The sequence below is a fragment of the Crocodylus porosus genome, unplaced genomic scaffold (assembly GCF_001723895.1).
Source record: "Crocodylus porosus isolate Cpor-Errol unplaced genomic scaffold, CroPor_comp1, whole genome shotgun sequence".
NCBI lineage: Eukaryota > Metazoa > Chordata > Crocodylia > Crocodylidae > Crocodylus > Crocodylus porosus.
Genome location: NW_017728939.1, coordinates 3565514 through 3579959, shown reverse-complemented (window position 1 = coordinate 3579959; position 14446 = coordinate 3565514). Strand labels below are relative to the sequence as shown.

General features: G+C 45.9%; 1 protein-coding gene across 20 annotated transcripts in view; it reads left to right on the top strand.

Moving 5' to 3' along the window:
• EPB41 (erythrocyte membrane protein band 4.1) overlaps nucleotides 1-13115 on the top strand; it is a 152743-nt gene extending 139628 nt beyond the window's left edge. For all 20 annotated transcript variants that reach the window (XM_019547678.1, XM_019547687.1, XM_019547686.1 and 17 more), the window contains 3 exons: nucleotides 1169-1249; nucleotides 7482-7589; nucleotides 8710-13115. In XM_019547678.1, the coding sequence (XP_019403223.1) occupies nucleotides 1169-1249; nucleotides 7482-7580 (180 nt within the window). In that variant the 3' untranslated portion in view covers nucleotides 7581-7589; nucleotides 8710-13115. The remainder of the gene's footprint in view (nucleotides 1-1168; nucleotides 1250-7481; nucleotides 7590-8709) is intronic.
• The last annotated feature ends 1331 nt before the right edge of the window (nucleotides 13116-14446 follow it).

The window sequence follows — 14446 nt, the reverse complement described above, 5'->3', positions numbered from 1 at the left end:
CTACCAGGAGTGATTAGGAATAATGGTCACAAGTTGGCAGAGGGTAGATTTAGGCTAGATATCAGGAGGCGCTACTTCACTGTCAGGGCGGCTAGGATCTGGAACCTACTTCCAAGAGAAGTGGTGCTGGGTCCTACCTTGGGAGTCTTTAAGAGGAGGCTAGATGAACACCTTGCTGAGGTCGTTTGACCCCCAGTACTTTTCTGCCATGGCAGTGGGTCAGACTTGATGATCTGCTCAGGTCCCTTCCGACCCGATCAACTGTGAAACTATGAGATCGACCAGTCGATCCTGGAGCCTCTTGCAGTCAGCTCCTCGGCTGCGGGGGCTAAACACGTGTGCACAGATACACCTCTTCCACCCACCCCCACCCGCCCAGCAGATCAGTCGGTGTGGGCGAGGGACAGAGTGCAGGAGCAGCCTGCTGAATGGGGTCCTGGCCGGGTGGGTGGTGGGATCGAGCGCTGGTGACTTGTTGGGGGGGCTCCTGCTGCTGCTCTGTGCACCCAGCAGAGGCCTTACAGCGAGTTTTCAGGTAGCTGAAGCCCTCCATGGACCCACTTCTAGCGCCACCACCACCCAGGAACAGCCCAGCCTCAACATGCTGTGGTGCAGCCCCAGCCTCTGCTGGAAACAGCCTGGCCCCAGCCCGCAGCTGCAGCCTACCCAGCCCCTTTCCCTCCCTCCCTGCTGTTGGGCAGGGGGTGCAGATTGAGGCCTCAGGGCTGAGGGAGGCAGTGGAGCTAGGGCTGGGGCCTTGATCTGTCCTGCACCCTACCCCCCCATGGCCCTTTCTCCTACCCCTGCCCCTTCCCCCACAGACTTGCCTGCTGGTCAGAGGAGGGTGGGGTGGGGTGGCAGCACAGGGTAGATCTCGGGTTCCTTTAAAATTCCAGAAGTGATCTCTGACTTAAAAAGGTTGGGGACCACTGGTTTAAAGAAACATTGCACTTGAGCATTATCATGAAACAAATTTCCCATTCTTCGTCTTCCATGACCTCTCACTGCCAGCGTAAACAAAAATATCACTGTCAGACTACCATCACTGCTTCATAGGCAGTAAGTTGTTTGACTGCCATATTTGGAAAGCAGCCTCAACTCACTTTGTTAACTCAGTTTGCTGTTCTTGCACTGTTGCCTAACTGTAACCTATGTTCTTTCATACTAGACTGTGAAAGGTGGAATTTCAGAGACACGAATTGAAAAAAGAATTGTCATCACAGGAGATGCAGACATTGACCATGACCAGGTGAGCCATTGTAAGCTGGCCAAACAAGAGCCTGTTCAGAGTTTACAAAAAGAGCTAATCAGTTGTTCTAATCTACAGATTACTTTCTGTGCCAGATTAGTGGTGGCCATGTTTTTGCTGTTGCACCACAAGACCCCCTGCCCCAACATACTCCCTGAGTGCAGCTGTGATTCCTTCTGCCCAACAGGGATATCTGATAGTTTGCACCATTGCAGAATGGAGGCAGGGTGGGCTCATGCTTCCTGCTACATAAAATGGAGTGGAGTCGCAGCAGCACACTGCTGTGAGAAATGTCACTGCCAAGGGCCAGCTTAACACTTCCCTAGCCCTGCAACTGCCCCATTTTTATATGGTGAATAAGGATCCAGAGCCCTGCACTCAGTGACAGTTGAGGCCCCCATAGTGAGGGAGTTGGGCGGGGCTGGGGCTGGTGCCCAGCCTTGGCAGTGTGTGGGGCTTGGGCCCAGGGCTGGAATGTGCAGCCACAGCGCCCTGCTGGGGAGCAAGATGGAGCCACGAGTGGCTCGTCTGGGGGGACTGGCTTCTTGCCATTCTGTGCACTCCTGGAGTGGCTACCACCCCCTCAGGACTCTGCAGCCTAGTAGGTGAGACCCAGTGCAGCAGGGCAGAGTGGGGTGGGGCAGGGCAGTTTAATGCTGCTGCTGCTGCTGGGAGCCTGGCGCCGCCATGGTGCGGTCCCTCCTGTCTGCTTAACAGCAGCAGGGGTGGTGGCATGGAGGGCACCTCATCATGGCAGTGTGGCACTCATGGTGGCAGCACCTGGTCCTGTTCTGCCCTGCCCTGCCACGCTGGGTCCTGCCTGCTGGGCTGCAGACAACCCAACGGGAGGGCAGCAGGGCAGGGAGCCCCAAGCCCACAGCCTACACCTGCCCTGCACACAAATCTGGGGTGCATGTGACCCCATGCACCACCCCAGACGTGCATGCAGTGGTGGGGAGCCAGCCTTCTCCCCCCTCCTGCTAAGCCTGCAGTGGCCAGCCCACATTTCCCTCCCCTCCTGCCCCACAGGCTCTGCTCCGGCTGTGCTGTCTGTGGGAAAGGGAGAGCTCTGGACTCCATGTTCCCCTCCACGGCAGCAGCTGCTGCCTCCCATGGGTAGCAGCCAGGGCTTGGGCGCGGCTGCAGAACTAGGCCCCTGGCCTCATAGCCCTAGCAACTGGGGGTCCCCTTTGGCAGGGCTGGGAGTTGTGGGTGGGGAGTGAGGGGCACTGGCATATCTGAGCTGCTCAGTGCTACAAAGCAGTTGTGAGGGACTGCTCGTCAGGACATGGGTCCAGGCATGGCTAAGGGGGCAAGGGGAGCTCTGATTTTCCATGATAAAAGCCCCCAAATCAATGCCAAATGTCTAGGTATTTAGATTGTGTTTTATTATAGTGATTGAGGCACTAGTAGGCTTCCAAATTATATATAAAGTGGCATTTCATTTTAAGCATGAAAAATGCAGATTTGGGGGGTTTTGATCAGAGAACTTGTGTTTTGATCATAGAATTTGCTATTTTTAAACAGAGAAAACCAGGATCCATGCTGATCATGCACAGTGTAAGATGAGCTGAATTAGAAAAATGTCTGCGAGTATCCCCAGGGTGACTCTTATAGCTTGCTGTCTTCATGCCATAAATTTATTGATACTTAATGATCATCAGAGTGGCATGTATTACTGCTGATACATTTCAGGGCATGGAAGGAGTGAACTGAATTCTGTTGTGATACTCTGATCACAATCTTTATAAAAAGCAGTGCACAAAGGGTTGCCATTTTAATGGCTGTGTCACTGGTTTGTTACAAACACGTTTTTCAGTATTTGAAATAAGTGACTTAAAAGCTTTTGGAAGATGATTATAAGACATCAGGAAACTTTTAGTAAGTTTTTGCTCATGCTAAATGGAATTAAGGCTCCAGAAATCATTTTAATGGTACTCCACAGAGATAATATTTACCAGATTGTAGAAAGTAAATGCCTTCATATTAGGACTTCCAAAGGCTGTTCTTTTTATGAACAACAGCTGTCTAATGAGTGGTCATTGGCTTCTAAGATTGGCAGTGATGGCTCAGTGGTCTGGATACCACACTTGGAATTCAATTTTAGTTATATGGGTCTGGAGGATACTTCATCCAAGAAAATGACTATATTGGGCAGTTCCTGTTGGAGGGAGGTCTGGGTCTGGAATATTAAAAGTCATGGTTGAGATGTATATTGCCAGAGATTTGTTGGAAGCATATACTTGTCTGCACTACAATTATCTCTAGCTAGCTGTGTTTTGTTGACCAGTATCATGCATCCATAATATAAGCTAGTCAAAGATGCTGTATTACACTGAGGTGAAAGAAAAATTTCTAGTCATGATTGCTGTCATTGCCTGCAGTGGGAGGCAGGTGTCAGCTGCAGTCAGGCTCGGCTGCTTGCATGTTGAAGACACCCAAAACCAGCCAAGCTGGGTGTTAGTTTTCAGCTTGAAGCTATAAGCAAACTTTATTAACCATGGCCTGATCCAAAAACTATTAGGGGTTGAATTACTAGATTCTAAAGAAATGCCCAGTTTTCAAGGACAGTGTCATGAATTTATGGCTTTGTGTACATATGTTTACAATGGTTTGATTTTTTACAACCCAAGTAACATTTGAGTAGCCTAAAACTCATTGTATACTCTGAAACATCTCATAGCTAATGGCAAATAATTCTTAAAAGCAGTGTTTTTACAATTGCTTTCCATGTGGTTTGAATATTGATTTGGCCTCTGGGTGCTCGTGTCCTTTTCTGGGCTGTTCTATATCCCTTGCATTCAAACCTACTTCTGCCTTTACTGCTATGTAAAATAAGTAAAAATATAAAAATAAGTTAGATGTCTACATAGTTGATACATATGCTGCCATTCCCAAAAAGGCGCAGGGGAGCTTATAATAAAAGAGAAAAGAAATGATAGAAAGAGAATAAAATATTAAAATAGGAACAAATGACTTTCCCTCCCCCCTCACTTGGCTAGAGGATATTTGAGGACATCCTTCTGGGATATTTTCTTCGGCATATTTTGATGTTTCAGGGTTTGGAAAGTACCTTCAGAGCCACTGTTGAAGACTATTGGGAAGTGCAAAGTTGAGCTGCTGTTTTTTACTGCTAAATTGACTGAAACTAATCTGAAATGCAGATGTTTGAAAGCTCACGCTTCTCTTGGCAAAACCCTTATTCAGCTTAGTTGAGGGAAAATAGATCAGAAACATTCTTCACCATGTTAACAGCCCTCATGAAATGTTCCTTCTTATGCTGGATATTTCATTTTTCTGTTTATTTGGAGATGAGAGACTCATGCACCAAGTCAAGGGTGGGCAGTTATTTTGGCTGGAGGGCCACTTGATGAGTTTGGGTGGCTGGGGGTTTGTGCGTGTGGCTGTGTGGGGGGGGGTACATGTGGTGGAGGGTGTGAGTGGCAGTGGTGTTTGTGGGGTGTGTGATTGTGTGTGGGGGGTGTTTGTGGGTATGGTGGGGGTGTGCATGTGAGCTCGCCCTGCCCCCTTGAGCTAGTCAGCACTTGCCCTCACCCTGCAACAGCCCAGAGCCCATGGGCCCTGTGGAACCTCTCCCCCATGGCCAAGGGACCAGGTGGCCCAAGGGTGGTCCCCTCGACCAAGGGACCTGCTGCGGGCCGAACAAAGCCCATTTGCAGGCCGTATTTTGCCCGCCCCTTCACTAACTGAAGCTCAGGGAGAGAAAATTCAATGCCTGAACAGTTCCCAGGCACTAGAACTGAATCAGTAGCTGGGTCCTTGAGTTAGAATCTGGTAATTCTCCCTATAGAGATTTGAGCAACTCCTGGAAATTAAAAGGTTAATGCACAATTTTAAAAAAACCTGAATTGCAGTTTTACAAAACTACAGTGAAATCTGGTTAATCAGTCACAGAAATAGCTTGTCACTATGGTCTTATTAGTCATCGCACTGACTCCCTGCCAGAGTCCTATTGATTTGTGTGCAAAACTTTTTGCCAGTTCATTATCTGTTAAATCATAATTAGTCATTTCCGAGAGTACACCTGCGATAAATCACAATGGAATACACTCTTAATAGTCTGCTTAAATGGTATTCTGCTTAGCACCTGAGCTCAACAGAAGCACTGGATACACTTCATCGTTTCTTGCTTTAATCTGCTGTTCCATTTTGCAGATATCTTCTGTTTGTGGAAGCCACGCATGTAAAAGTGCATAGCAATGGCATGTTTTACCTCATCACAGTTATGTGATGTTTACATAGTGAAGGGTCCAAATTTGTATAATAAGGAACTGTAACAGTTTGCACATAGCAAGCCAGAGTGCATGCAGTTTGCACTTGAAATTTTTGCAATATATTTTTTATTATAAATGTCAAAAATCATTTGTTACATGGCATGCAAAATACAGCTCTCAAATCACTGAAAATGTTTACTGCTGGCAAGCCCCTTGAGGATAATTTAATCATTATTAATCCCCTTGGCATGACGATCTAACCAGATTTGCTGCGTTTCCAGCTATCGGCTGTTTCTTTTGTGAACAGTCCCTTTCCCCATTATAATAATAATGTCCTCTCACTTGAACAGTGACCTAGTTAATGGGACTCCACATTCTTGTTTTTATGAAATGAGACAAATATTATATTCAAAAGTCTGCCAGGTACTTGACACTCAACTCCTTTTCCACTAGTGCAGACATCTGTGGCATTTTAGTTGGTGGCTTTGGAAGCCCAAGTCACAAGGCAGCTATCTTTCAGGACAGCCCATAAATCACAATCTTAAGTTTTTCACCTGCCAATCACCTGGTTGCCCCATACTGTGTCATATAGATGGCTATGAAAGCTCCATTCAGGATGTTCCTGTGTAGTTTAAGTTCAGTTCCTGCATCATGTGGATATAAGGGCAGTCATGACATTTGTCATTTCATCCCAGGTCAGCAGGTGCACAATTATAGTCTATTTAGGCCCTTTAAGAACAAGGGCATGTTATTTGATTATGGAATCAGCTGAATAGAAAAACTCTTTAAGTTCTGATCCCTGCAATACCTTCTGTTGGGGAAAATGCTTCTTTTTACTAGAAGAGAGGTCTGTTGACTTGCATCAATGGCCACTCTCCGTGGAGTGTGTGGTGGGTCTCTGATGCTTTTAAATTTGCCTCTTAGTGTAGCGAGGAGAATTTCTCCCTGAAAGGCTGCTTGTTTCCAGGAGGATTTAGCTTCAATATTCAGTTTGCTGCTTAGTTTCTGTTCAGATTGAAGGATTAAAGCCATTTTCATTGTTCCCCAAAGATAACAGTTGTCTTTTGACACCATGTAGTTCAAGGAGGGCATAGGAACATAGAGCTGGAAGGGGCCTTCTGGGCCATCAAGTCCAATTCCTAGTAAGGTCGTGCAACGGTTTGTTTTTTTTCCTGGTAACACTCATAAAACCAATTTAGGAGTATAAAAGCTAATGAGCAAGTTCAGTCATTCCAGTTTTCATGCAATTTGAAGTGCTACAAAGATGGGAAATGCTAGAGTGAATAAGGAAGTTACTGCTGTTTATACTGCAGCGAGGACAGACATTCTTGGAATTGCGGCACCCTTTTGTATGGAGTATTTTACAAGGGTGCAAAGATGCCTACCCTCTAGACTTTCCAGAGAGTGATGGGCCTTACATAGATGGTGGAAAAGAATGTAGCATGTGAATGAAGTGATCAGTGGCTGGGGAAGAAACAAAGGTGGCAGCATTATCGTTAGATTGGAAAATTGCAAGGGAGAGCAGTAAGTTGGTGTAAGCTTAAACTAGCCACTTGGAGGAAGGCACATTTTGGTCGGAAGCAGTGCGTCCTTGCAAGTGCAGGGCATGAGACAAGGTGTGGGAGGGTAGCTACAACTGCCAGAGAGCTGATCACAGGGCTTCTAGTATGGGAGTCTTCTGGAGCCAGTACTTTTCTACAAGCCACCGTTAGACTGGTGATGCCAGAGCTCAGCAAATGGAAGGAGACCTGTCACCCAGACCTGCTGTCCTGGGTTGTCTCCCCTCTGACTTGGGTTGGGGTGGGTGGCCTAATTCCCTCAACCAACTGCTTAAAGCTACAGACAGGTGAAATCCTGACACCATGAAATTCAGTGCAGCCGGGATTTCACCCTTTATATGTATAGGGATGTGTGAGAGTCTGAAGTGAAATTCATTTTAAAATATGAACATGTACATGGCCCAAAGTGCTTCTCTGAAAGTACTGTTTCTGTTTTAGGTTCTAGTGCAGGCTATCAAAGAAGCCAAAGAACAGCATCCAGACATGTCTGTGACCAAAGTGGTCGTTCACCAGGAAACTGAGATTGCTGAAGAATAGCCAGGTCAGGTAAGCGGGTGGAGGTCAGAAGTGACCCACGTGCCAGGACCACCTTCAGAAAGAAGGTTTGCTGCAAACAACCATTAATGAAAGAGTGTGAATTAAAGAGGCTTCTTTCTACAGCAGGCAGACTGCCAGTGTTAGTTACCTAGATTTCATAGATGTTGGGGCTGCAAGGGACCTCACAAGATCATCAGGTCCAGCCCCCTGGCCAAAGGGCAGGCAGTCAGCAGGGGTCAAATGATCCCAGTAAGGTAGGCCTCTGTGCAGAAGGGCTCTGATTCAGTGGAAACATACTGAACTACAGTAGTTTTGAGGGACTGGCTGAGGGTACCAATTTCAAAAAGACAAAAAGTAGCCGAGAGTAGGAAGGGCTGGCATACATATCACAACAATCTGAGGGCAAGAAATGCTTGCTTCCGATGAGGAGGTGGGTTAATTTGGATAGCCTGGATGCAGTTACCCAGATTGGAATTTGGCTAAATCTCCCTTGTCTACAATTAGGGTGACTGTTAGCAACTGATTACGAGGGAAATTCCCTTGGGCTTTAGCCTGTCTTTCTGGTCGTGCCAGATAACTCCTGCTGTACTGGCACTATAACACAGCAGGGCTGATTTACTGGGTGTGAATGGGGGACAGATTAACAAGGACACAAAGGTATCTAGGCCTGATCTATAACCAGATAAACACTCTTCTCCTGTTTCAGCTCTGTTCAAAACAAAGTGCCCAGATCAGTTTGAGAGCTGGAGAGAGAATGAATGGGGATTCACTACTTGACAAGAGGAGGTGCCAAAGTTGGCAGGACGATAAGGCCTGTGTATGTTTTCAAACCTCCAGGGCTGAACTGAGTCCTAAAGCTGCACTGAGCTGCCTAAATAAAAGTGGCCTACTTTGTGAAAGAGACTGAGCACTCGCAGCTCTCACCATACTAGGGGTTTGTGGAGATTCAGAAAAAATAATTAGGCCAGTCATTTGGGATGCTTACTTTCATGCACGCAGGTGAAAATTTAGACCTGTGCTTTTAACCCTCTGAGAAATGGAAGCACCCTGTTCCGCTTCTCGCGCGGTGTCTTGGGAGACCCGGGCAGTGGTACTGGATGTGTAACCTTCCATAAACGTCTCTTTCCAGGAAGTGTTTCTCCCTGACTGAAGGAACGTGAGAAAGACAAATACGAGCAAAACAACAAGGAAACTACCTGGAGCACAAAGACCTCGGATTTACAATCTTTACTCTCAGAAACTGAACCTTCATATTGCTTATTATTAGGAGTTGTGCTTTGACATTTACTTGGAATTTTCCAGAGTACAATGGATCCTTTTGAATATAGTTTTTTATATTGTGACAGACAGTATGCCATACTTCTCACTGTACTGAATGTTTTTTTTACAGGTTTTCAATTTTGCATTCCCCCTCTCTCAGCCTCTTTCAGATCCATTTTTACAGCAGAGGTCCCAGCAAAACCCACGGGGCTCTCAAAGAACTGGCATTTAAGTCCTTTTTTTGTCCAGCCTCATCAGGTAAAATGGAGGTAAAGTCACACCCAGGCGAGGCATGGAATTTTTATGTAATCAAAGATGCAAAGAAACCTGGCAATGAGTTCTTCTGCCAGAAGAGTCAGTTTAATAAGGCAGGGGCATTTCTGACTGCCTCCTACAATTGGCCGTAGGTATTTCCAGAGACTCCAACCCCCGATGCCCAGGTGCACAGAACAGAGTTTCTGCCTTACTCAATTTTCTAGCTTTTGTGGGTTTCAGACCCTTAATGTTCTTTGGACATGGTAGGGTTTTTGTGGTGTAACTTACACACACACACGTTAATAGCTGTCTAGATTAAGGAATACTGGAAGTTCCTTCGAGTGTCTCTTATACTGTGAATTGTAGAGCTTTTCAAGAGAACTGTGACAGGACACCTCCCCCTTCTGCTCCTCCGAGGACTGCATCTGCTGAATGCTACCTACCAGGTTTTTTTTGCTCTTTAGATGCCATTAAATTAATAAGCCTATAGAAGTGTGTGCTTATAGGGTGTGGGCTCTGAATGCTATGAAATAGGCTATGCAGCTTTCAGTGATAGGTTTCTGAGCCTCATTGATTTTCCCCCCCCCCTTTTGTTTGTGTGTTTAAGTTTGTAAATCATGTTTTTTCCAGTACTATTTAAAGTTAAGTACATTACCCCTGTGCCTGGGCAGGGGGGGTGCACTATTTTAACTTAATTTAAAGTCCCTTAGACAATCTTACCTTAGACGTGTAAGCTGTGTTTGGACAGGCTAGCCTCATGGGTGTAGATTGTTCTCATTGGTTGCTAAAGTCAAACTGCTTGCAAAGCAACCATAGACATATTCAAAGCACTGACCACCCTCACGACTCTCTAAATGATGTGTCTGTAATACTTTAGCTTCTTTACTGCCATACTGGAATGAGATACCAGGGCCAGAGTAGCCTGCACTTTTCAGTGTCTGGTTCAAGAAGACACGCCTGCTTTCTGAAAGGCACGAAAGTTATAGCGTGTTTCCAGGATTCAATTATTCACCAGCCTGTGGCCTACTTACCTTTTTAAAAAAAATTCTAATTACGTACAGTGTATTATGGGGAGGCAGGCATGACTAGCATTTTCTATTCACGTGAATGGAAATTATAAATTTGTGAACTGGCCACTTTGTGGTCCTGGCTTTAAAGATAAGGGAATAATACTTTTTACCTAGGGTAGGGTGCACTTGATTTCATGGCAGTTCGGGGTGATTTTTCACTGCTACTGTATTTAATAGAAATGTCTTAATCACGCCCTGGTTTTTCCTTCCAGCAGTGTTTTTAAAGTGTTTGTTGGGTGTTTTTTTGTAAAGAATATCCCCATAGAATTGCAAGCAATATGTATTTTTTTTTTTTTAAAATAGGGTGTTGAGGTTGTACTTCTGTATCTGGTGTGGCACGTCAGTGGTCATGAGGGCACTGCAGAGCCCGGGGCTGCTAAAGCTTCATTCCAAGATGAGGAGAAAATAGCAATAAAAGCTTTCTGCTATTTAAAGTTTGAACAATGTGTTTTAAAAAAGGACATTGAGTTTAGCTCAGGCTGAGCTATTACCACTTGGCTGGAAATAGTCTTTAAAATCACACTGTCACCACACTCCATGTTTCTTAATTCAGTTTTAATTAAGCTGCCAGTATTGACTGGAGACCCCTTCTCTGTTAGAAGAATTATGGAGCTGCTGGAATCCTCCACTGCTTGATAAGCCCAGCCTTTGGCTGCCCTCGCAGGTCTCAGCATCCAGGTTCCTACGCAAGCCGCTCCTTTGTTTGAGCTATGCTGCCTCTCCCTACCTGCAGGCGGGTGCTACCACATGGAACAACTACAAGGCAAGCTGTACTTCCTTGGTCCCTCCTGAGTGTGCCTCTGAGGTGCCAGCTCTGGCTTTCTGCCCTTGGTCTGGGTGGCAGCAGTGCATTTGATAAACAGGCTGCAACCTTCCTGTTTAACAACTGCGTTAACCTAACAGGCCCCGCTGAGCATGGTTCTTGGGAGCCTGTGCCAGAACACATTTGCAGTGACATGGACGCAGCAGCATCTTCAGTGCTGAGCATGAATTCATTCACCCAGAGATACACAGCACATGCAGCAAAGGGCTAAAAGGTCTTTATGTGAATCCTGCTTAAGTGTAAGCCCTCTCCATAGCTCAGGTGGGTACAGCTTATTCCAGCCCCTTTTGAAGTCTGAGGGCTAGCTGGTGTTGCTGCAGACCCTCTGTGTCAGTCTCACTCTGCAGCCCTCCCCCCTTTTCCTGCAGGAGAGATCCTTTTAACTGCCTGTCTTCTGATCTCTTCTCAGCCTTGGCCAAGCAACTGCATAACTTTACTGGCACTAGTCAGGGAGCCTTTTTACAGCTACTAACTTGGCTTTTGGAGAGTGTCTGCTGAGATTGCCTTTTCTGCTTGTTCCCTTTCAGCATCCCTTTCTGCTGTCACCCCCATACACAGGAGTGTGCAGCAGTCATTGAAGAGCTGCTTGTGACAGGTTCTTCCCTCATAGGGTTTAGAGCTACCAAATGTTTATCTTCCCGTAACACTTAGGCATTTGGTAGTTGAAAGGGTTTAGATACGCCACTTTCTCCAATGAAGGAAGCACTAAACACTGTCTCCGCTGCAACCTAATGCTTTTACACTAGGTGTGGTGTAAATTAACATAAAAATGATAAGGGTAGGCAAAGTTCTTGATCTTTCCCAGGTGGAGGAACTTGCTAGTGAGAGAATTGTTCTTTTCCAAAAGGATTGGGTGTAGGTGTTTTTTGCACATAGCCTGCTTTTACCTTGACTGTGGAGTCGCTGCTCAGAGGGGACCCAAAAAGCAGAGTAGCCTTTTTGCTGGATTCTGGGTATCCACTAGCTGTACTGCTCATTCATGCAGTTCCCTTTGGACATGAGCATTTGTTTTTTTTTTCTAGTTCCCCTTTCTCTAGCACACAGCTGTGCAGGGGCACAAGTCAGTCCAAAGTGAAGTGGCTTCTGAAAGTATAGGATAGCATGGACCTTCCAAGAGTCTGTTATGTAACCTGAAGAGGGATTCCTACCTAACTCCACCGAGTCTCAGACAAGACCTTACACATGGAATGTTCTCCTAAGCCAGAAGTTGAACCAAGACATTGATTGTTCCTTAAACTGCTCAGACTGGAACAGTTTAGCTTTTCAGAGAAACAGGGAAGCCTAGAGCTTTCAGTAACACACTCACTATTCCTCGGAGTTGCTTACTGCTAACACTGGAAATAATCTCTTCCACCTTAGCCAGAAACAGCTGCAGGGTTGCCTGTATCCTCTTCTGCTGTTCATTTTCCCCCTACCATAAGCTGGTCAGGGTTTACTTTAAATCTGACTTGTGGTGAATTGTGCATTTTCAGGGGACCAGAACTGCTGGTATCAATATGAGTAAACAAGGTCTATTAGTAATATGAATGTTCCCAGCTATCCCTAATTCACAAAATCGGCGTGAGACTGTCTTGAATGTATAGTGTGTATTATTTGGAAGCTATTTATATATATGAATGAACATTTTCATAGAAAAGGTGGCAAGGAGCATCATGACCTGTGTCAATCAATTAAACTGGACTAGGCAGGTTTGTTTGCCAGACCACAGTCACCCAGCAGTAGTTATATTGAGACCTGACTTCTGGTTTTAATAAACTGGTTTGCTGACTTCATACAATGTACATTTACCTTAAAAGATGTTAGTGTCCCAACTTTGGGTTTGTTTTTTGGGTATTTTTTTTACAAGTTTAATCTCTCTTTAGTTGCAAATATGAAGGAGCTTTGTAAAATTTTTAAGACAATGGTGAATTGTCTAGAATAGCTGTTTACATTTTTTCTTTACAAAAATAGGAAATATTGCAACAGAATAAAATTGGCAAATCTTTATAGTTTGAATAGTAAATCACAGGAGCTGTTATTTTGGACTTTTATAGTAAATCAAAGAAACAATTGCTGTAGTGTTTAGACAGACCTAAGTGTTCACTATTGCTTCTTGTATTGCATTTTTCAATAAACTTTCAAACAAACCATTGCCTCCGGCTCTGTCTTGACTCTTAACCTTGTTCAGCAAGCACACTCTGCCCACTGAGGTGGTTCTTGTGTCTGAAGACTGACTTCAAGCTGTCTGCAACTAGGCAGAGCCAAAGGTGGAGTTGTTGATAGCACCCCCCCAACTAAATCTCAACAGCACTGTGAATGCCAGCCCTGCAGCCACACTTGGATGCCTCAGTGACACAATATAAATCTAGGGTAAAGTTTTCAAGAGGTCTAATTGACTTAAATGCAGAGAGTCTATCCTTAGCCTAGAGGACATGGTGAACTATTTTACAGTAATGGGCGTGTTGTCTTCCAGGCACTACAGAAGCAGGTGTGAGCACTGCCTTCAAGAGCCCTGGTGCCAGTAATCTTCCTCTGCCACGTAAGAGGAGGGACACCAGTGTCACATGAACACTTATGTCTCGTACTCGCACCAGAATTGCTGTCTGCTGGGGGAAGGAGCTGTGAACTGTTGGGGAGCATGGTTCAGTGGAAAAGTGCAGTGATGTTTGCCTTCGACGTACAGGGAAGGGTGAGAGTCTGGTAGATGTCTCTAAGGAGCCTGGCAGTGCAGCTTTGCCTGAAGTTATGTTGAGCAGCCACTAGAGTTCCCCACAGCCCCGCTCTAACCTGCAGCCACAGCACAAGCTGTGCCCCTGTTAAGCCTCTACTTTTCAGCATTGGCTTTGGGCGTCATTAAGCTGTTGGCATGTGGAACAGAGTGAGTTTGAATAGCTGTCCCCACAGGCACAATGGGGAAAATTTTCCAAAGCGCCCAGTGACCAGGTGTGAGCTCCTGAGAGGAAAACTCTACCCGTATCCCTAAAACATCAAGTGTGCTTGATAAAGCACAGGATTGAGATGCCCCTGGAAGCGAGCCACAAGTGGACACCTCCTTGTAGTTGACAGTGGAGCAAAACCAGGGTTGGCTCTAGAAGAGCCCCTACCTGCCACGGCTCGGTGGCTCCAGCAAGACCACCTCTAGAGCAGGTGTCCCCAGTGAAGAGCTTCTGGCTTTGCTCCTGTGTCAGGCAGGCATCAGCCTTCTGTAGGGGGAGGACAAAATGAGGTGATAACGACAGTGCTACCCAGGCTTGCTGATTCAGTGCCTGCTGGCTTAGTGTTCCCCTTCTCACTGGCCCCCACCCCTGGCTGGAGCAAGAACAGAATCCAAGTCTGAAGCAAGGGAGGAGCATGGCAGCACTTGAGTACCTTCCCTGTGTCCCTTAGGCACTTGTACCTCAGTTGTTACATGGTTGAGAAGCCTGTATCGCTGCTATCGCAGGTGAGAGCCAGCCTAGATATACTTGCATCTCTCATTC